This window comes from Spea bombifrons, chromosome 4 (genome assembly GCF_027358695.1).
Source record: "Spea bombifrons isolate aSpeBom1 chromosome 4, aSpeBom1.2.pri, whole genome shotgun sequence".
Lineage (NCBI taxonomy): Eukaryota > Metazoa > Chordata > Amphibia > Anura > Pelobatidae > Spea > Spea bombifrons.
Genome location: NC_071090.1, coordinates 66,189,388 through 66,212,809, shown reverse-complemented (window position 1 = coordinate 66,212,809; position 23,422 = coordinate 66,189,388). Strand labels below are relative to the sequence as shown.

The window sequence follows — 23,422 nt, the reverse complement described above, 5'->3', positions numbered from 1 at the left end:
TTGACGGTACCACAATCTCTCCTTCACCACAAGTACGCTGCCTCGGAGTGACCCTAGACTCAAACCTATCTTTTATCCCTCACATCAAATCACTCTCTAAATCCTGCCACAACCAACTACGCAACATTTCCAAAATGTGTCCATTCCTGACTGCCAGCACCACAAAACAACTAATCCATTCCCTTGTAATATCTAGACTACTGCAGTAACCTACTTACCGGCCTCCGACCTTCTCTTTTCTCAGTTCAATCCTACTTTCTCTCTCTCCCCTCCTTTTTTTATTTCCAGATATTATACTAGTAATAATTATCATAATCATATATAAAACAAAAGAAACATTTTCTCTTTCTGTCCTTAAAAGATTTCTCCAATTTTTTTTGTTAACGTCTTAGGTATGTAAGCAAGTCACGCAGGGAATGAAATGAGGTGTTGTAACCAGTGTTCTGTTTATCACTGTGTCACATAACCACAGTGTATTTGAAAATATAGACTTGCCTCTATACAATCTCCCAGCTCACTGGATTTTTGAAGGTACAGTGCACTTTATTGTTTATGCATTCATCTCAACCAGTAAGTTTTGATTCTGTATTTAGCATTCCAAATGCCCACTAAACATGCAGTTGGCAGAGCATTCTTCAAGATCCAGTAGATATGAATGCATACAAATATGTAAGGCTTTGCAAAATACTGAGACGTTCATATAATTGGAACATGCCAAGATGGTGATATCTGGACTGAAAAAGTCAAAAGCAAAAGATAAACACAAATGGAATTTCTACTCTCTGGGTGTGATTGTGTTTTCCTTTCCAAGATAGCTTTCAGTAAAACTAAGCCATCGTTCCCAGTACATCTGGCATTAGGCATCAAATCATTTCACAAAATGAAAGAATGCTGACTCTGTAACTACCCCTGTCTCTTAGGTCAGAAAAGGCTGGTGTTACTTTGAATAGGCTCACAGCTCTGGTTTTCGTATTACAGAGCTTAGACGTTTTTACATACTATGGAGCTTAGGCATCTTTTTTGGAGTGCCACGGGCAATGTCTAGCTGAAATAGCACTGACTGGAGCTTGAGGGATAAGAAATTTAGAAGAATAAAGTGAACTCTCTGTGCTCTGCCTTAGAGGCTTCTCAGGAAATAAGCCCATTTTGACACATTTCTGTGAAGTGTCTCCACTTGCATTTCAACTCAATAATTAATAGGCCATTGATTCCAAAAAAATGGTAACTGTCAAGGAAAAGAGAGAGAGGCAACTCCAGGAATTCTTTTGCATAACTCATTGTACAGCTCTGCGGAATATGATGGCACTTTATAAATCAATAGTACGGTAATAATAACTCATAATTCTTTATAGAGATGAGTGGGACAATGAGTGGAATTTATTGTCCAAGTGATTCTAGAAAAAGGAAGGATGTTGGCATTTGTAAGAGCATGTTTACTTTACTGGGCTGGGCTATCATCTTAAAACATTAAAATTCATCTCCGAGCATTAAGAAACGCTTCTGAATTACCATGCTGACTGAAACAAATGCTGACTGCAATAGAGAAGTGGAGCTTTGCAGAATTTCTGATTTCTAATACATTGTTAGCTTTAAAAGGGTCTATTCATGTCTAGATCTGCTCCATAGAATAATATTTCTAAAGAATATATTTTTACCGTATTGGGAAGTCAAGGAGTTTTTTTTTTTATCCTCTGACATTACAGTTTTAACGTTTTAGGCTTGCATTGAATAGATGAAAGCACAGCAAGTTTTTTTTTCTTCTATACCTAACATATGGTGATAACTCTTTGTGAGCTGGAATTAATTGTAAAAAGTTAAACATTGTTAACGTAATAATATGTGTATATATATATATATATATATATATATATATATATATATATATATATATATATATATATATACTTTACCACCAAATTGGTCAGTAGATACAGGGACTCTATTCCAGATAAATTCCTTTGTGTATCGAGAGAATCAAATGTTCAATTTTAAAGTGGGATTTTTCTTTTCATAAAACATATCCCGTTGTGTATGACCCCAGTCATACCATCTTCTAGAAATGTCTATGGTAAAGGTGCATTCAAACTGTTACACACTAGTTGTTAAATAAAACCGTAACCTATGCACTCTCAATGCTTTCTATATGACCTACTTACATACTACTTCACCCTCCCTGTGGTATGATTAAAAGCTGCTTTGAATCCACCATTCCCTCCAGGGATTTGAGGCTAGAATTTAACAAACTGCTGAGAAGGCTTAAGTCAGTAAGAGCCTGGGCTTCCCTGCAGCTTCTTCCAGCCAATTCACATGTAATTAAAAAGAAAATACATTTTTCAAAAGAACCCATGTTTCAATATAGCATTTTAAATACCCATATCTATTTCTAAATATAAATCATTTCAGAGGTTGATATTGACGGCATGTCCTATAAAGAGGCACTGCCCATTTATAAATTAGATGCCTTTTCACTATTGTTTCAACCAGTGCTAAAATAATTATACACATAAATTTACTTTTCTCTGCTTATTTTCTTTCCCTGTTAATGCACTTTACAATTTTATTATTTCTATATATATATATATATATATATATATATATATATATATATATATATATATATAATATAGAGATAAATATATTTTTTAAGGGCTGCTTAGTCAAGCTTCTCTCTGGTATCAAATATTTATTGGTGAGTAGGGTTTTACACTAAAACTCTGATTCTTACTCAGATAGTAATAGTGGCAGTAGGCATATGACTTATAAATATAGCAGTGCTAACAAACTATGAAATACCACATCCCATCTTACATGCGCAGCTATAGAAAGCAAGTGTATATCCTGATTGCAAGTTGTAGTTTTTAACTCCCCAAAAGAGCAGATTTGGAATGTCACGTCAGTTTTCCCTGAGCTTGAGAGTTGTTCCTTTCATCTTTTTAGTTACCACATGCTCTTATTTGTAGACTGATTACAAGCATTCCCAGCAATATTGTACATTACATGTGAGTGATAGAAAGGACCAGTTGCATTCATAATGGACAGTAGTGCCATGGCACATATGGAAAAAGCCTACTAAGTCAGTAATTTACCAGTCAAAAATTGTCTTTTTTTTTAATTGTAAGCTTGTTTGAGCACAAATAGTATTGTATTTTCCAGAGAGTGGTGGATTCAGCATAAATTCAGCAAAACACATTTCTCATGCAGGCTGCTATCTACCTAAATCATGGTGTGGTTTGTTTTTTTTTTTAAAAAAAAGAAGGTCCCAGTACTCTTCTTTAAAAAAAACACAAAATCTCTTGGTGTATACATAGGGCTATAGTTTACTAAATTTGTGATTACATTTTAATAAAGATAATAATGATAATTACAAACTCCATAGCCCCCTAGTCACCCCTCCACAGCCACCGTCATTCCTCCATAGCCTCCAAGTCACACCCACAAAGCCATATTCCTACCTATAGAGCTTTCTATTGGAAGGTACTAGCATATTCTTCTTATCATCCTCCTGTGCAGGGGCTGTTTGTTGCAAAATCAGGATGATGTCAAAACATCTTGAGATGGAGAGAAATTGAAAGATTTCTTGGTGGCCTTGGAAACTAAAGTTCCTGCAGCAGTGGTAGACATAACCTATTTGACAACCGGGGCTGATCATTTTTTAGCACCCTCCTCATACACAGAAATCATTTGAACAACAACAGCACAACGTGTGACCACTGAAATTAGAAATCTTCCAGGCAGTGGCCATACACATGCCTGTCCATATATACAAAAATATTCATGCTTATCCTTACATACAAACAACTTAGCATACACTTGGTCTTAGACATGATTACTTGCCCAATACAGACACACTTACCCTAACATATCTCCTCTTTCTCACACTCTTTCTTTCCCTTTCTCTCCTTTTTTCCTCACCCTGCTGGTCCTGGTGATGGGAGCATGAGGTCTGTTTCTACAGACCTCTGTTTCTGTGCTTCCTAGCAGTGCGCATGGCTTCAGTGCTGAGCATTGGAATAGGACATCAGAGGTCTATGGCTACAAACCTCATGCTCCTTTCACCTTTGGTATAGACAGTATAAAGTATATAAGCTGAATAGGAAAAGTCACTGGGGGTCACTAATAAAATGCAATGATTTTGGGATGTGTGTGTGCTGCTTTGATTGGTTGCCAATGTAAAATGTATTATGGGGAGGATTCACTATGCTGTGATTTGTTGTTCACATGCGGGCGAGCTTTCTTTTCTCTGTCATAGGAAACCTTTATTCCAAGCTTTCAGAAATATTGCAGATTTAACTGACACATATTCATGAAATAATCCCGCTGGCATTCCAAGGTACCAGCAATGAGCATTCAGTGATTTAAGAGCTACATGATAAAAGCTAAAGGACCTTTATATTACAAACCATGCTGGTAGCTCTACAGTATGCATGTTTCATGTGTGCTATTGATGGTGTCCACACACTATATATATATATATACTTTCTTAAGGATCTAATATTAGTCCCTTCTATCACTGCTCCATCATGCACTGGTTTTGAATTATGAAAATGCGCAATGCTATGGTATATTGCGTACATGCTTTCTAAAGGGCTGTTCTTTATAGCACATATTAATGCTCTGTACAAAGCCCTTTACTAGCAACATATATCTTTCATATCTGATCTGCTTTGTACTAGGGTTGGTAATTATCAGTTAAAAGTTATGATATTGTAACAAGTCCAGACTTACCCAGCTCTGGCGTTGGCTTCGTAGTATATAATAACAAGAGCTAGTATTTAGAAAAAGTAACAAAAAAGATTTTGGTAGAACCAAAATTTCAATAATATTCATACCCACACAGTGGCTATTACCATCATTTTGTTTTGTGCTGGATTGGGTAATGATAAAAAAAAATGTAGACTTCATGATGTTTCCATGCCCGTTGATATCAACTTGCAATTTTTCTGTAATGAGGATGACTACAGCTTTGGAGATATGTGCCTTACTGTAAATTAAGGGGGTTAGGAGAGGGAAGGTTTTACGTTTGACTAATAATTACATAGAGAAACAACATCAAATGCTTATTTATCTTTTCTACAGCAATAACATCTCGGAGTGAGAAGAAAATGTGTGAAATAAAAGTATTCAACATTTATCTCACCATTGTTCTTGTTACTTGCAGAATAAAAGTTTATTTTTAATCAAAAAAGCTTTAGTTCGGGTTTTATTATCCGCATAACCTTAAACAGCGCTTTCTGGAATCAGATAATATACAGAAACCTTTGTACCATTAAAATGACACTGGATCCAAACAGTTTTATGTTTGCTGAAATGTTGAGAACTATATACTTAAAATGCGAAAATATGAAGCTGACATAAGCTGATATACAGATCCAAAGATCCTCTTCTCTGAGGAGGATCTAGTTCATGCACCATCAAGTCACATGTCCTTCTTCCACTATAGGAAAAATGGGTAGAGAACTGAAGAACTTAACATGGAACATTTTTATTCACACAAGCTCATTCTAATAATAATTGACCGTAGTAGACACTATATAGCATAAATGGTAGTGGAAGAATAAAATGGTATGGAAGAATAGGGTGTTTTTTCATTTAATAATCCTGTTGTCTCTTCTGGAAACCCTTACCATTTCATTATTACCTATATTTATTATCAGGAAAAAAAACACTAAACCATTGTGTGGCAAAATAACAGAATACAACAGAAAATGAAATTTTGTCTTGGTGTCCCTGGTTATTCACTGTGCTTAATTATATGATATACCAAATAAATAAGAGGTATGATTAGTAGGCACTTCATATATTTTTCTTTGGTATATACAGTTTTGAAACATAGTTTCATTAAACAAAAAGACAATGCCAAGTATGTATTTTCTGCTTCCTATCATTGCCAAGATTCCTTCAGGAATGAGTGAAGCAAAGTGTGGTTGCTTCACTGAGGCCTTTTTTTTGTTAAGAAGCAGTGTTTCAGAGTGAGTACTTCTCAAGTGGCTGCTGGCCTATTCCTGGCAAACAGCACCACAGGTTATACTGAGTACTTGTCTGCCATAAAAGAATGTACATGTCTGTATAAAGGCACAGAAAGTTCATCAATACCTTGTTCCAGGTGAATTCCTACAGAATGTCTGGGCAAGGTTGGTTTTTATCTAAAGCTGTATATGTTTTTATGTAAACATTTAGGTTTATCATGTCCTTCTCTCTTTCTGTGTCCACTTTTTCACAAAGTTTAGTGTAGATGAGTATGTAATAGCTATTTACCCTAAAAGTGTTTATAAACAGCAAAACTTGTGTTTGTAAATTATCATAAATGAAATTGATCATATAAAACATCTTCTTAAAGCCATGCCTCTCAGGCCACATCCCATAAAGAAAAATTGTCAGTCTTCAGCAATTTCAGTTGTTTGTTAGTAAGCTTAGCTGAACCACAGCTATGCATTATGCATATCCATGTATGCACAATGCACCATTTATAAACCCACAATGCTTTAAATTGTTGAAAGAAGAAAAGAGAAATAGATAGTAATGTCAGAAAAGAACCAATTGGCACATCTAGTCTACCGTTTTTGAATTACTTCACCAGGACCATTTATGCACATTCCACCCTCTTGAATTCCTTTGCCTCAACTACTTTAACTGGAAGTCTAGTCCATGTATCTACTACTTTCTGCAAAGTAAAATGTTTTTTAACGTTGCCACTCAGTTTCCTACCCTTTAAGTATAAATCATGCTCTCTGGTTCTGGAACTCCTCTATTTATTTAATGCATCCATCTTGAACTTTTATCAACCCCAAGACATATTTGAATATTTCTTTGCCTTTCTTGGTTGTACATATTTATGTTTCAAAGTCTTTCTTGTTTTGTTTGTAAGACCTATATTATTTTAGTGGCCCTTACTTGACTTATTTCTAAATTATTTATGTGTTCCTGAAGCCATAGTCTCCAGAACCGGACATAGTATTCTAAATACAGTCTTACTAGTGACCTATAAGGCAACATTAGTAGGTTTTTCATCCTGCTATTGATTCTTCTTACAACCTAGGACTCCTGTGACGCTCAAGCTCCTTCAGATAACTTCTGGTTTAATTCTAATTTTATGTGTTTCAAGTGAATAGATCCTCTTCAACATATTTACATCATCATTTTTACTGAACAAGAAGCTTGATATTCTTGACATATGTTACAAAGACACATTTAGAGAATTTTTACCAACACTGAGGGCCAGGTCTGATGTTCGGTTCTTCCGGAACATATTTACATGAATATGTAGGCTTGGGTACTGGAGAAAGTCCTAGCTTCTTTCAAGTGGATAGGATTATCTTCTCTGGTGCATTGAAACAACTTCAAAGCATCTCGAATGGGAGGTTAAAAAAAAGAGAGAGTTCATGTAACGTCCATCTTAAGTGTAACACCACGTAAAAATAAGGGGGGAAATCTACTGTTATTTTCTATATATATCATTCTCGGCACTTTTACATAAATTGTGCACATTTGGTCATTCCTAGATTGTAAAAAAATATTTTTTGTAACACAAATGCCATTTTTATGCTAAATTAAGATTTTTGAGGATCACTGGAATATATTGTGTCATATATCTATTTTTTATGTATCTAAGCCATGTGGACATATATTATCAAATAGCATATATGGATTGCTATAATGTGTATACCAAAATAAATCTAATCTGGGGGAGGGTTAAATTTGTCCGGCCTGTTCTTAATTTATCGCGTTTAAAATTACAAACATAAATGTACAGCATGTAGTCTTAACGAAAAAGAGAAACACATAAACGTTTAAATAAAACATGCATTAGCATGATGTCGGAATGTCACATTAACAGTGTAAGCCTTATTACAATTAATCCTTTAATTTCTGTTGCACGTTTCAGTGAAAAGGTTAACGGGGCTTATTATGGATAATCACTTTTTTACGTATAGCATTTTTAAATTGTAATAGTTATTTTTTTTATATAAGGTATAGTTTTTTTTTATATAAGTACTGCAAAAAATGGATGCGGCTATGATATATATATATATATATATATATATATATTCAGAATTCAGGTTTAAAATGATTTTACGTAAATTTTTCCGATGGTTTTAGTTTACTATAAGGTGAAAATGTATTGATGGGAACAAAAGAGATGCAGGGGTTAAATTGAGCTGCAGTATGAACGAAGCCCCGCCTACCCTTTCAGCACCTGGTACTCTATAGACAGTTGCCTCAGCAGTCGATTTCAGAAGGGATTGGAGGAAAACAAGTGGGGGAGAGAATGTGACAACTGCCGGGTCTGGCTTCTGCCTTGGGGAGGCCTCCCGCACCTGTCCCTGCCTGTCTCTTGGCCAGCACTGTTGTTGAATCAGACAAGCAGAGAAACATTCTTATTTGCCAGAGCAGAACAGCGTGCAGAAGCAAGAACATGACTTCTTCATTCAAGCTGGATTTTCTTCCTGATATGATGGTCGATAGCCGTTTGCTAGTTTCTGACAGAATGTAAGTACGGATACAGTTATCCGACAGCTGCTGAACTGTGCTAGGCTACATTAATGTTACATTGATCGTGTGTATGCAGCAACGACACGTTAGCTCGCTGTGCAGTAGTTCCCGAGGCTACAGAGTTTTAGGGAGTGATTTGTGCTTTCTGGTACCTGGAGTTTTTACCAGCATTTGAAATCACTTTTGAGCGTTTAAATGATCCGGCTGCTAAATGGCATAAGGAATATGATGATCTCAATTTTTTTTTTTTTTTTTTAAAAATACCTTATTTTCTTTTTTTTTTTTTTTACTTTCTCTTTCCATGCTGGAAAAATGGCATAAATCATTGTCCTTTCACTAGTGCCTTGAATTACGAGACATTTTTTCTTTCTTGTGTCCAGGTAGAGAGGTGATGCTTGTGCCTTTCAGTTATGCAACTGAATAAAAAAAAACATGATTCTGCTAGTCTATTAACAGTAATAAAATGATAATACCTATTAACCTTCATGTTCCATTTGCAATAGGGATTTGCGATCTGTACAGCTTATATGCCCTATAGTTTCACTCTATTATGCATGCATAGGATATTTAAAGGTACTAAAGAAGATACTATTTGTTATGTTATGGGATTTGATAAGCGGAATGTAGGTTTAACTCTTTGGGTGCTAAAGGGGAATTACAACCCGCCACCCAGTCCTCTACCCAGACAACAGAATTTTAGCCATCTTTTTCATTTTATTACAATTTTACAATTTCCAAGTTTAAAAATAGATACTTGCACATCCTTGTTTAATCAGTGTCCGCTACATACATCCACACATGAGGTTTTTTTTTTCGGGAAAAGTTATTGCACAAAGGCAAGAAAAACAAAGTTATTAAATAAGACTTGATGCACAACCACATCTGTTAAGTTTTATTTTGCCTTTTACAGGCATGTTTGTATCATTTGTTTCCATAGCTTCTTACCAAGAGAATCCAAAACAGGAAATCATTTTGTAGGGTTAAAGTGTTTCTATAAATAAAAAGAGATATATGTTCTAATAACCGCCAGTCGTGATTCATCTTTATGTCTTTGCACAAAGCCTAAGAAGAACCATTCTGAGTTTTATGATCAATTTTACCGGCAGCAAACTTTCCCCAATGGTGCTTACTGCTTTCCTAAGCATATTAGAAAAAGGAGCCTTTGAGTGGAGCAATTCAATACAAGTCTATTGTTTAAGCTGTTGAGCCATAGGGGGTGGGGAGCTAAATTCTTTCATATGCTGGCCAACTCGATTCATACAATCCTTGGTGTCGATAATGTAGAGTATACTAAACTGTTTGTTTTAAATGATGAGCACAGAGAGAGCCAAGCATGTCACCCCTGCTTTTATTCCCAAGAGAGCTGTGCCCTTCCATTATGGTGTGACAGTCAACAATGGTTTTAAAAATAATTGTTTTTAATAATGGTCGTGATCATGCATTCTATAGTTTAAGGATTTTACATCTACAAGTTGGTTCAAGGACGTGTCTGTTGTGTTGCCTTGGTATTCCCTTTTCCCTTATTGCTTTATTGAATGTTACATCTCCTTCAGAGTTCATCTGCTACTTTTTATTATCTGTTTGGGTATGGCGAGAAATAATACAAAATTGCTTCTTATACTTCCATCCTCAACCAGGAATAGTTAATATTAATTTTAAGAATGGGTTGTAACTAGAGGTTCTAGTGAACTGAATTTACTTGATGCACGCATGTGGCCCAGTGATATACTTGATTAAAATGTTGAAGAATAAGTAAGACTAACAGTGATAATAATGTTTATGTTATATCCTTATTTATTTTTTATCACAAAGTACAGTAGGGTTAGATTGCGCTACTTTTTCATGTTGAATATTAGGATGACCCTGTATGGTAAATAATTCCTAAAAACTGTTATATGAATAATTGACATTACTATTTTATTTGTTCTCCCAGTTTGGAAATGTTATATATACATCATATTAAAAAAGATAAGATTTCTTTGATGAAACGGCATTGCGTAATTGTTTTCAATATACTGGTCGTGTTGGTGGCTTTTATTGCTCATGAAGCATCTCAAAAGATGAGCTTCTTCGGTCATAAGGTCACTTCTACACAGCTTAGTGTTTAACTCTGGAGGCAACTTTCTTAAGTGCGTTTAACTCCATGAACTCCATGAGCATATACACCATGTCATCAATGCTTATTTAGTAATTATACAAATCCCTATTACAGCATTTTGTATACTTAAATGCTGGTGGTTCCAGTTTTATTTTAACTGTGGGTCCTCTCCAATAAGTGTTGTAGACAGAAAGCATTTGTAGGTGTTTAGTTACTTGGTTCACTTGTTCGTGAAGTTAATGGTTGTATTGCTTCATACCAATACCCCTGGAAATTGCAATGGACACCTAAAATAAATCTCCCTAAAGAAGTTATCTTAGGGCTAATGTGAACATTGCTCTTTGCTGATGATCCAAATAGTTTTGAAGATATATAGTTACAGAGAATGCTTCATTTGTCATCTAGACACACAACTATGCCGACTAAATTTGTAACTAGTGCAGTTTTTTCGCAATATCTCTGTAAATATGTATCAGCAGAGTGTTCCGAATATTTCCTTACTGATGGCCGTACACCTATATGTGTATACATGGCACGCAGTATCTTATCTGATTATGTTTGTACATGCACACTAGTGGTGGTTATAAGCGAATGCTTTTAGAGATTAACTGGGTCATATGCTGTTGACAGCAGTTGTCATCCAGATAAAATGTAATTTGCAGTAGCTAGAATGCACCGTTATGATAATCTTCATCTTTGCTCGTTTCTACGTTTCCAACTACCACCATCATTTTTTTCCCCTGTATTGTATTGAGGCAAAAAAAAAAAAGTAGATATTAAAAGAAAACCATTCTATGATTTCTGTTGAAGATCTTCCATAATGGTGCGTATATTCAAATCTCGAGGTTGTAGGAAGACATTCAGGTTATAAAAATAATGTATATTATTCTAAAATGGTCTATCAGTACAGAGATTAATGTTCAGTGATTTTTTAATGACCGTTTTGAAACTATTTGGAATAATCGTATTGTCACCTGGAAGAAAAGTCTGAAATTATACTGATCGCGTGGGTCTACAATATATTATTGTATTTATTGTATTCACTGGTAGTTTGGGTTTGAACTGTAGTAACAATGACTGATTTTAACATAGTCCAAGCCTGTCATTTGAAACATTTAAAAGTGTTAAAATAAATTATAGGACACATTTCTTTTTTCAAGTCCCTTGTAACCACACAATGCCATATGAGTCTACGCCAAACATTACCATATTTCTACAGAGAACGCACGCTATAAATCCCAGGGGGACATTTTTAGTTCTTCTGCTGAACATTGAGTATGAAAGGAATAACCACTATGAATAACAATTGATGACCCTAAAACAAAATGATCTAAAACAGCCCCTTTTTCCTCCCCTTGTTTTCTCTTCAAGGATGGTACCATTGTCTGTAATACATATTCACAAATTTCAGAAGTTCCATCTGACGAATGCATGAAAATGCATAGCATAATAATGCTTTTCCTTCCTTTTTTTCAAATAAAGGAAAAATGTAAAAAATGTGGCGCATGATTTTTTTTTTAAGTCATGCTGAAATGTACCATACAAATCCTGAAAATGCAGCCATTTTAATATATATTTCAAAGTAACTAGTACTTTGTGGACACATAAAAGCCTCATTTTTCAAACTTGATAGGCAACCTTGCATCAAATTTCTGCAGGTGCTGTCTTGTTTCTTAGTGATAAGACCATGTCACATACGATAAAAAAGGAGGGAAAGATTATTTCGCTTTTTTGGGGGCCCTTTGCTTCCAGATAAAACCTCTCTGGAATTAGAGTGGATCATTATTTATTTTACATTTCCAGCACTCTAGAAAGTAAGTTCTTTGAGATTTCATGCAGCTGTTTCTATCTCTAAACGCCACAAATCACATTTTTTTTCCTCTGCTGCCCTGAAACCTATATTTATGATGAACAGGTTCACGAATAAATTTCATCGACTGGGCTTTGATTTACTTCACAACAGCCTAGCAAATTGCGGAAACATCTGATCTTTTAAATGGCCAGCTGTTCTCGGTACTCGTGTTGTTCTCTGGAACCAGAATATTTTTACTATCGTAGAAAGAACATAAAGGGGAATTAATTAACCCATTGTACATAGTCACAAGAGATGCTTGTATGTTGTTCTGTTAGAAAAGCAGGCACATTGCAAATATATAAACTATATGAGCTATGAGGCCCGTTTCTCTACCGTGTCCACCGTTTGGCACTGTGACCTATGCCATTTCATAGTTATTATAATTATTATTTAGGCCACGTTGAGACATTAACATTTATAGATCACACATTTGTGTGACCCATATGTGTCTAAACAGCATTTCAGCTTTAGAGAGGTAAAAGTAAAGCAATCAGCAGGGATATCCTATTGGTTGCTATGGTCAATGGATCACTTTTATCCTCTTTGCATCAGAATTGCATACATAATCCACTTGTGATCTGCGTGTATCTTTAGGGATTTTCCTGTTATTGAATGTCATCTCTTTCTTGAAATACATGTTATATGTGTATCTGCATTCAAATAACAGAAACACAATAGAATTGAGCACAAATGTATGTATTTCTACCATACATTATCATGCTAACTCATGTACCAATAATCCAATGAGATATATGGGTATGCGTTTTGAGTTAAAGACTCTCTGATGCTTAACTGCGGATAACTACTGTTAATGTCCTATGACCAGGTGTTGAGGCATTACTCATGTAGGCCTCTGTGTAATATGAAATAAACACAGATATGCACAGGTTCAAAGTGTCTAAAAATGTGCATACCTTTTGAGTGTTTTTAAAATCCACATGTCAGCGCTTCTTCTAACATCAAGCTAGGAGCTGTGGACAGCAAAAGAAGTTTGTCCTAAAGCATAAAATTTTCCTGGACAAACTGAAGATAAGGGAAAAAAATGAACTACATATAAATTTACGAATACTGTTTTTGAAAAACGTTATTTCAGAATAACTTTTTGGTACATTTAATCTACACATAAGTTTAGCATATTTACTTTAATTCCCTTATAGGTTTTATTGCATAATTAGAAGGCTATAAAATCCAATAATTAGTTTGGCTAAATTAAACATTACAAGTTATTTAATACAAATATGTATAAAATGTAATACCTATTAAGGCGTGGGTTATTAACTTCAACGCTCCGTAAGAATAATAGCTTCCTGCTAATTTAATTTATTATTTCAGTTAATGTTCTCTCTATTTAATTTTTCATACTTTAAGTACCTTGTATTTATTCTATAGCTTGTTTTAGACAAGCTCTACTTATAATGTTCTAGAAGTTCGTGCTGTATAGCACACTGGCTAAGGGTTATGATTAATCCGATCATAAATGTGACTGCATAGTTGATAATAGGATGACCGTAAATTAGGAACCATATGTAAAGGAATATATATGTATATAAATAAATATTATTTTTTTTTATGAAACATAGACACCAAAAAGCTTCAAGCTACCTTATATTTTGCCTAATATATTTTAATTGAAACTTTGCCATATTTACCAAAAATCAGGTTATGATGTAAGAATGGACCCAAAGTTACAGCTTTAAGAGGTAGAGATTTTTTTTACACTGCCATCATATATATATATGGTTGTTAATATATTGTAGCACAATAACAGACACAAAAGATAATGAAAATACTTTGCCATCACGCTGTGTAGTGCAATGCATGGCTCAGTCTTGTCCTCTAAAATCATGTTTGGATTGGAAGGTACACTTTGACTATAAAACTAATAAAAAGATTTAACTTTCTTGCTTTTTCAAAAGCATCATTATGATCATTTAACATCTATGAGCTTCTGCACATTTCAGGTGTTTGCTATGTGCCACTATGTAGCTATATTCAATTACATATTATTTTTAATTCATAAAACTGAGTAAATACTAATTTTAATATCCAATCTTTAACACAGCACCAAAATTACTATTGATTGCTTGATAAACCTGTCCCATATTCTATGAAATAATTGTCCCATTTAAATTCATATGTTCATAGGCATGCTATGCTTTTGGTCAGGCACTGGGAAATATGCTGAAATCAGCAGTAAGCATGAACACCCTTCAGGCTGACAAAACTCATGGTGTCCATTTCTGCAGCTGCACCCAGTTCCATATGCCAAGCCAGGCTGTCGTCCGCATTAGCTTGGCTACCATATTCTTTTCTGCAGAAAAATCAAAGAAACCTAAAGACAAAAACTACATTGTTGCGTACATGCAAACATGTTGCTATGCTGAGATTTTCTTTGGATTCTACTTCCCGCAATAGATTATGCAGTGTTATACATAGCTTTGCTATTCCTTCTAAATCTTGGCAAAGCCTCCAAGTTGACATTCTATTTGTTCACCGCCAGCACTCACACAAGCTGCCAAAGGTTTGAGATTCACATTGACATAGGTGAACTGCCATATCTTGAATGTCAGAACTGAAGTACATTGCAATATGCTGCTGGTTCTTTTCAAGGTCCTATTTGATATATCATTAAATGCAAAGGAAAAACATAGATTTGTGTGTTTGGGATATTAACATTTTTTCAAGTGTCTGCTTAATCGATATACCGAAATAGAAGCAGATTATACTATTTCAGAGATTTTACCTGAAAGCTACTTCTATCAGAAAGCTGCCAAAAGAACCTTTCTTTCCAAAAAAAAAGTAATAAACTGAAGACTTAAAAAATATATATTTTTATTTAACTTATAATGAAAAATGTAAATAGGACTTTGATAACTTCAACTTTTATTTATTGTAAAGTTTCATGTGGATTCACTTGTTTGTGAACCCCAATAAATGGTATAGGACTGCAGAATGTGTTGGCTCTTTATATCTAACTATTGATCACTGCCATTTTCATGAAAGTAGTTTATATGACTTTATACACCTTGACAGGTAAGCACACATCATATTTATCATCTATAAAAATGTATCCTAACAATGCGTGACTCTGTATATTTGAATTGGGAACAATTGATTTAAAATCATCACATAACATGCCTGTGCCAAGGAAATAACAATAAGACAAGGCTATATATTTATTTGTAATATTTTAAAATAGCTTTTAGTGTTTCTTTTTTGTAGTTTTATGTAGTCTTTTTATGCACCCACTCTCTCGAGGATTTATCATGCCAAATCACAACAGGAACTTTTTTCAATTAAAATTTGCTTTTCCAGTTTGCCAAAGAATAATGCATGCAATTTTGAAAATATAGTTATGTCACTGCATGTAACCTTATACAAAGAATATGAGTGACTTTTCCTATATACAAAAGGTTGGTGTTTAAAAGGGTTTTCAGAGGCAGGGGACTTGATGCTTACTTTTTTTTATTACAATTGGTTTGATTGACAATATAGTCATAAAGATAAGTACAGAGATACCTGGTGTAGCAGCATTCTTTAAATAGAAATCCTGCTGGAAGGCAGTAAAGTAATACGTGGTATAGCGACTTGTAAATTATTTTTATCCAAAAAAACCTTACTCTGACATTGTTACTGAGGTTGTACTAACGTTTCACCCTGGGGTTTTAATTAAAAAGTGAGCTTGCAGGTCACTTGAGGTGAGATTAAGTCATTCCGTTTTACATGCCCAATGTAGATGGCCAATTCTGGTGAGTTCCTTCTGAGGTAGATTGGCCTTTTTAATCAGTTGGCAGTCAATAAATCTGAAGACATATTTACCATAACCCAACTGTTTTCGTGGTTTATTAAATAAACTGTGACAAAATCAATTAAAAAGGCCTTGCATTTTATTACATAGACTTTTACTGATGAGTAACATTACCAAACCCACAGTACAACTCAACCCCTGATGCTTTTTATACATATAGAATGTAGTGATTAACTAAATGTAGTGTTAAACAGCAGTCTCTTTACATTGGACGATTTCCTCTAGACTCTCAACAGCCCATCATTTCCTGATCCTTCAATTCATTTCTTTTTTTGGGGGGTCATTGGCTCTTAGGAACTTAAGCAATTTAGCAAATTAGTGCAATCACATTTCCACACTCTTTTTCAATGTCCTCCACAACATTCTTTTACATATATAATTTGCTGTTAATAAAAAAATCTTTAGACTTTTCTTTGGTCTATAGTTTAATGATGTAAACCTTTTAGAAGTTTACTGGTAATGTATGGGAACATCACAAGGAATCCCGTACAGTACGCACTTACTCATGGCACAATGTCATTTTATGCCTTTTACAGAATGCTGGAGTCTTCCACATTAATAGTTCTGTTTATGATAGAGTTGAGATTGGGTTAGATATCTGGTTGATATCTATGCTTTTTTTTAGATAAAGTATATATTTTTGCATGAATTTAGCCAGTTTAAATTATTGTTTAACTAACATTCAAGGTGTAAGTTCAAGGCCACAATGATAAACATTAAGTTAAAAAAATTTATTTTTTAACAGAAACATACCTTTTTTTAGTATGCATTTTCAGTCTGTGGATCCCAGCATGAACTGTTTCACATAACCCTGTATAAATGTAATATTTCAGTTTGTCAGTTGCATGATCATTAGTGTTTTGGTTTATTTTACATTAATGCCAAAGAATGAGAAGGTGCTTCTGCTTTAGTCTCAAAGAAAAGTGGTACCAGCTTCCATTTTAAGGATTTTATCTTTGGGGATTTACAGTTGTAATAACTAAAAGTTTAACATTTTCCAGTAAACCATTGTTTAGAGACTGTAGACAAGATGGACAGAACCAATGATCCTCGGCTTATGAATGAATCAGATACACAACCAACCATATCTATAGTACAGCCAAGGTTTTATTCAACAAAACACTAGAACAGGGCAGGAAACATATGTGCCAGAACAGGAGACCCAGTCATCTTCAGTAAATGTCTCTAAGCGTGATGAGACCCCTTTAAAAAGAACTTGCATGTCTTATTAATGTAAGTTTGAAGGGTTCTGCAAGAATTCCTTTACATTCAAATTTGCTGGCTCTTGCAGTTATGAAAGAGAGAGATTTCTCTTTGACATTAAAATGAAAGACAATTTCTAAAGGTGGTTTAAGATGAGAGGAATATCCTCGCCCAGGCTCTAATTTATCTACAGGCATATAATGAAAGAGTTTCTCCTTGGTACAGGAGTAGATATTTGCAAAGATGTATTGAAATTCATACATAGGACTTATTCTTCAAAGTCATTCATTATTTTATAGTTGAGGGTTAGGGAAAACTTTAATGACAGGTTATGGTCCTAGAAGTAAGTAGAAAAAAAATTTCAGCCAAGGACAGGCTAGAATACATAATGTAGAATAAGGGCCTGCCTATGTATAGCCATTAGAATATTATCACACAGAATTAAAACCTGTTTTTATGAATGAAGTGAAGTTATTTTAAATACAAAAACAAGTTTCCCTATGTAAAATCATTGTAGGGCATATGCAGATATATGTTTTATATATATATACATGTCTGGTAAGCTTCATACTGTACGTCAATGGTTATATATTCAATATATTATATTGATGCCTCATTTTTAGAGTGGCCATTTTTGAGACACAAATACCTTTGTCCTGCTTCATTTATATGAGTGTATAACAGTGCCCCACAATAGTACTATAGGCAGGAAAGGTTTGGGGAAATAATACATTTTATTCTTGTGGTACATGACTTTTTTACAAATATACCTATAAAAAAGGATATTGGTTTACCTAAAATTATTTTTATGGTGCTGTCACATTGGCCATCTAAAGTGATGGGTGGTCTGCTAATTCTTAATATACATTAGATGATTGCCTGGGTGTCCTGGGAAGTTGGTGCAATCATCTTTGCTACCACCAATCTATACCAGGCCAGAGATCGATTTCACTAGAAAGATAGGACTGAGTGTTAGAGTAGAAGGATGATGCAAGTGCAAACAAAAGTTCCCGGTACCAGTCCAACATGGTGCAATTTTCAGTGTTACACTTCTATACCCATGTATTACCACATGCTTTTATATACGTTAGAATATTGCTATAGTGTCTCCATTGGCTAAAATACATATCTGGCTCCCTTATATTAAAAAAGCTTGCCTCTGCCTCAGGAGTCTTATTAGTTCATCAGTCTTCATGCTTTGGTACAGCAGACATTTGCCCTAAAGGGATCCATGTATAAAGTGGATATAGAGGCAAAAAGGTGATCATTGTTAACCTTGTTTGCATACGCCTAGCCTTGCAGTGGTATTAACACTACAAGAATTCTGTGGAAAAGCAAGTCGTCTGGCTTGTAGTGGATGGATGTAGATGAGTGTTTAATAATGCCTCTTCTTTTTCTCAATTTTTAGTGGAGGGATTTTCTATCACACTTTTCCCCCCACCATCACTTATATTATTTGTGTTAAAGAGAATACAAAAGATAATGTGTGGTACAAACTGATTTATTTGGCTGCACAATTTAAAGCAGGAGCATATGACTCCCACATGTATTGGCTCTCACACAGACATACGTTTCCCGTAATCCTGATTTAACCTCTGCTGCAGAGATTTAAACCATATAGTGAAAGTGCAGTACTGGGAGGGGGGAGTGAACATCGCTTAATAATGCCATATGTGTCATAAACAGAGTTAATGTACCACTAATATGCTAATCTAAAAAAGAGTATCTCTTTGGAAAAAAAACTTCTTGTGCTCTCCTTCTTTGATATATATATATATATATATACACAACGTTATGACCACAGATGAAGTGAATAACACTAATCATTTTGTTATTATGGCACCTGTCAATGGGTGGGATATATTAGGCAGCAAGTGAACATTTTGCCCTCAAAGTTGATGTATAGTTGTAGAAGCAGGAAAAATGGGCACGTAAGGATCTAAGTGACATTGACAAGGGAAAAATTGTGTTGGCTAGACGACTGGGTCATAGCATTTTCAAAAAAGCAGCTTGTGTGGGGTGTTCCCGGTCTGCAGTGGTCAGTACCTACCAAAAGCGGTCCAAGGAAGGAGGAGCGTTGAACAGGGTTATGGGCGGCCAAGGCTCATTGATGCACATAGGGGGTGAAGCCTGTGTTGTGTGGTCAAATCCAACAGACAATCTACTGTCTCTCAAATTGCTGAAAAAGCGCATCGTAGTTTGTTGCACATCGTAGTTTGTTGCGCACGGGGCTGCCCAGCCGCAGACCAGTCAGGGTGCCCATGTGGACCCCTGCCGAAAGTGCCTATGATGGGCACGTGAGCAAGAACTGGACCACGGAGCAATGGAAGAAGGTGGCCTGGTTTGATAAATCATGTTTTCTTTTACATCGTGTGGATGGCCGAGTGCGTAGCTTACCTGGAGGACACATGGGACCAGGATGCATCCTTGGAGGCCCCACCTCACAACTTACAGGATTTAAAGGACCTGCTGCTAACGCCTTGGTGCCAGATACCACAGCACACCTTCAGAGGAGCTGAACAATCCAAGACTCTCTTTACAATAGCAAATGTTACCTTCTGTTATATCTAAATACTCATAGCATTGAAACTACCTGTACCAGCATTCCAAGTTGGCCACACATAACCATTCTAGTAAAAGTCATACATCCCCCTGTAATGTATCTGTCATAAAACAGGTTTACAGTGTTATTGAGTGCTAGATTAACATAATATATGCATCTGACAACAAAAGCTTGATGTGATTGTTGCCACTCTAAGGTTAATAATGTTTCTCAATATATAAGCCATATATAAACATTCTTCATCTAGATATTTCATTACTTCATAATTCAGTGTGATATGATGTAGAATTGTTTGCGAATGATCTGCTACCATATTGAATATGTAGAACAAAGGTTCATCTGCAAAGGTGAGTTTGGAGTCCACATTCTAACATTATGGGGTTATTTATAAAGAATGGTTCTAGCACAGAGTTGGTAAAATGTATGCAATCACCATAGCAATCTACAGAATGCTTCTGCTGATTGTATATGTTTTGCTACTTTCTTCTTTAAATATAACCACTATTTCCCCACAGTTAACCCTCTGCACTTTATAGAAGGTCTGCTTCTATAAAGTGTTTACAGCCTGGTGTATAATTTAGATGTCAGTGAATCAGTCCAGAAACCAAATGTCAGGTATGGGTCAAGCGCATTTCCAGGTATTTATAGTAGTTGATGGGAGCTAGACTGGTATTTCATTTCAATGGTTATGGACATATGTCTTTAAAGCAAGATGTTCGTACATAGTTTTATTAGGCAGGTTTTTTTTTGTATTATGTATACATTTTATGCATCATTATATCACTACAGAGAGACTGTATAGAGAATATTTTTATACAGAAATATGATTATGTATCTAAATAAATACATCCTCAAAGTATCTAAACCCATAGGCAGTGCTCGCTTATATAATATAATAATTTTATAGTCTTCAAATTATCTGGATCTGTAAATTGCAATGGACTTGAAATTGTGTTATTGTGAATAAGACTTTCTAGCCTTGTGTAGCTAATATTTATTATAAGGAAAACTTCAATATATACATTCTACTGTAGAATTATATTTATTCTCTTTCCAAGTTTGTTTTAAAAGCATATGCTGATTAGTCCTTATGTGTACCTTTCTATCTATAATTCCTTATTCATTTTTGTTGTATACTTTGCGGCAGCAGTGGCCACTATTGACTAGCCTAGTAATTGTGCCATTACTAGGTTACTTGGCCATGGTATTTTAAAACTGTGCTTAAAAGTTAAGTGCGTTTTTGGCTTTAACCTACTGACATCACTATGCAATATGAAGATGCAAATCCAGTGAGCTCCTGTAAAATGGACTCAGTCCTACATAATGTACAGTTCTATTATTAAGACAATGCTCAAGAAATGTCTCTTATAGACCTTTACAGTATACTAAGCGAACTTAGACATCCATGAAACCAAAGCTAGCCCTTCGGGTTGCATAGTGAAGTCAGTGAGTAGAAACACAAACTCACTTGCAATTTCAGGCTTCACTAAATATACCACATATGCCTCCAAACATGTCACAAAAATCAATCCAAGATATTATATACTTAATAATACTTAGAATTTATAGGGAATCCAACAGCAAAATAAGGATATGTCTCATGTAAAATTAATAATTCCCAGATGTACAATAACACAATGTTTACACAAAACCAATGTTTATATTCCCCCCACACACACACATATATATATATATATATATATAAATATGTGAAATATAATATAAACATTTGTTTTGTGTAAACATTGTGTGTATATATATATATATATATATATATATACTATATGCCACATCAAAAATTAGATAATACATGTTTAAATGCTTCCTACTGTAGCATCACCCACACGTCACTCTCTCCATTACAGTTCAACCTTTACACAATGGTTGCATGTATTCACTATGCACAGCTTGTGAAATAATCTCTAGCGGGCATGAAGAAGGGTAGGGGCTGACGTTGTCACTGCTGCTATGGAAACACATATAGCTTTCATATTTTTGCTTTTTATTTTAAAATAATAAAAAGACAATGGATTAACTTATTTTATAGCACTGCAATTAAAACCGTTATTACAATTGCATCTTTTTGTACAGAAAACGTATTGCTACCTATATTGACATATAATTATTAACATTGTTGTTAGAAAGATAGGAAGTTCAGTTATGATAATACATTGGTATTATATAGCATACTATCACAGCCTTTTTTACCCCCTTTTACACAGTTAATCATTCTGACCATTCATTGGCAGTTTAGCTGAACTCCTCTGGTATTGCATATTGAATGTTATCTTGTTGCTTTGATGCCTTTTTTATACCAGGACAAAAACTTCTAAAAAAATTGTACAGTTGGTTTGAATATTGTTCTGCCCCATGAGCAGATTGTTTTCTTGCCGGTCATACAAGTACTATCTATAATTACATTTTTAAGTGAGTACAAATAGTCGTTTGTTGAAAAAAAAACATACACAATGGAATTCAGTTGCTTGCAATAAATGTATATTTTTCTGTGCCAGAAACTCAGCAACATGCCTGTAAAATAATAACACGACTTATTATGAAATGCATATCTTGCTATCACTTTACAAATGCTTACAACCAATAGCAGAATGCAATGCTTTTTTTAAAATTAATAAAGCTGTTATGGCGTGTTTGTTCAAACCCTCAACCCATTCTAATATGGATCACTAATACATTTTTGAGTTTTTTTGTATTTTTATAAAAACCATAATGGGGGCCAAGCAGATTTTAAGATACACAAAACTATGGGTATCAGACTCCAAAATATTAAGCATAGCAGGCAGTATTCTAAAGGGTTAGTATGATAGGGGTATCTGTTTGAGCTTTTAGTCTTGAGTAGCCTTTTATGTGTTAAAAAAAGAGTAAATTCATAAATTGTCACTTTCTACTCTCTAATCATATGTTCTACATTTGCAAGTTTTCTCATATGACTTAATATTTGGTCTAAATGGCAGCGAAGCCTTTTCATACATATCTATAGACCTCTGAAGTTGTAAGTTATTATGATAATGCTTCTTCTGAAGAGAGCCGGACATACAATAATTTAAGGGTTACACTTATTAGGTATGGCGTTTTATCAGCATGATAAAAAATGGATATATTCACATTAGCAAATGAAAAAATGAAGTCTTTAGTTGAAGTTGGGCCAACATTGAAAAAGTAAAGTTATATAAAATTTCAAAAATTGACCTATGAGGTCATGAAAGCTTATGTAATGTTACATCTTTTTCTTTGTTTACCTAATAAAAGCAATTTTGACTAAAGAACAACAAATACCGGTATAAGAAGTAATAGGTCGATTTAGAAGACTTTCAATAAAGGTCATAGGGGCATTCAAAATGGCTTTGTTTTTACGGAGTAAATAGCAGACATTCAATACTGACCAAC

The 23,422-nt window shown here is 34.7% G+C and overlaps 1 protein-coding gene across 16 annotated transcripts in view; it reads left to right on the top strand.

The window, feature by feature from the left end:
• The window catches only part of CELF2 (CUGBP Elav-like family member 2), a 231,510-nt gene that overhangs the window by 16,383 nt on the left and 191,705 nt on the right, over nt 1–23,422 (top strand). For 5 of the 16 annotated variants that reach the window (XM_053465237.1, XM_053465234.1, XM_053465235.1 and 2 more), the window contains exon 1: nt 8,238–8,487. The exons of the other annotated variants lie outside the window; for them this stretch is intronic. In XM_053465237.1, coding sequence (XP_053321212.1) covers nt 8,414–8,487 — 74 coding nt within the window. In that variant the 5' untranslated portion in view covers nt 8,238–8,413. Of the gene's footprint in view, nt 1–8,237; nt 8,488–23,422 lie in introns of those variants that run through there. 16 annotated transcript variants of the gene reach the window in all.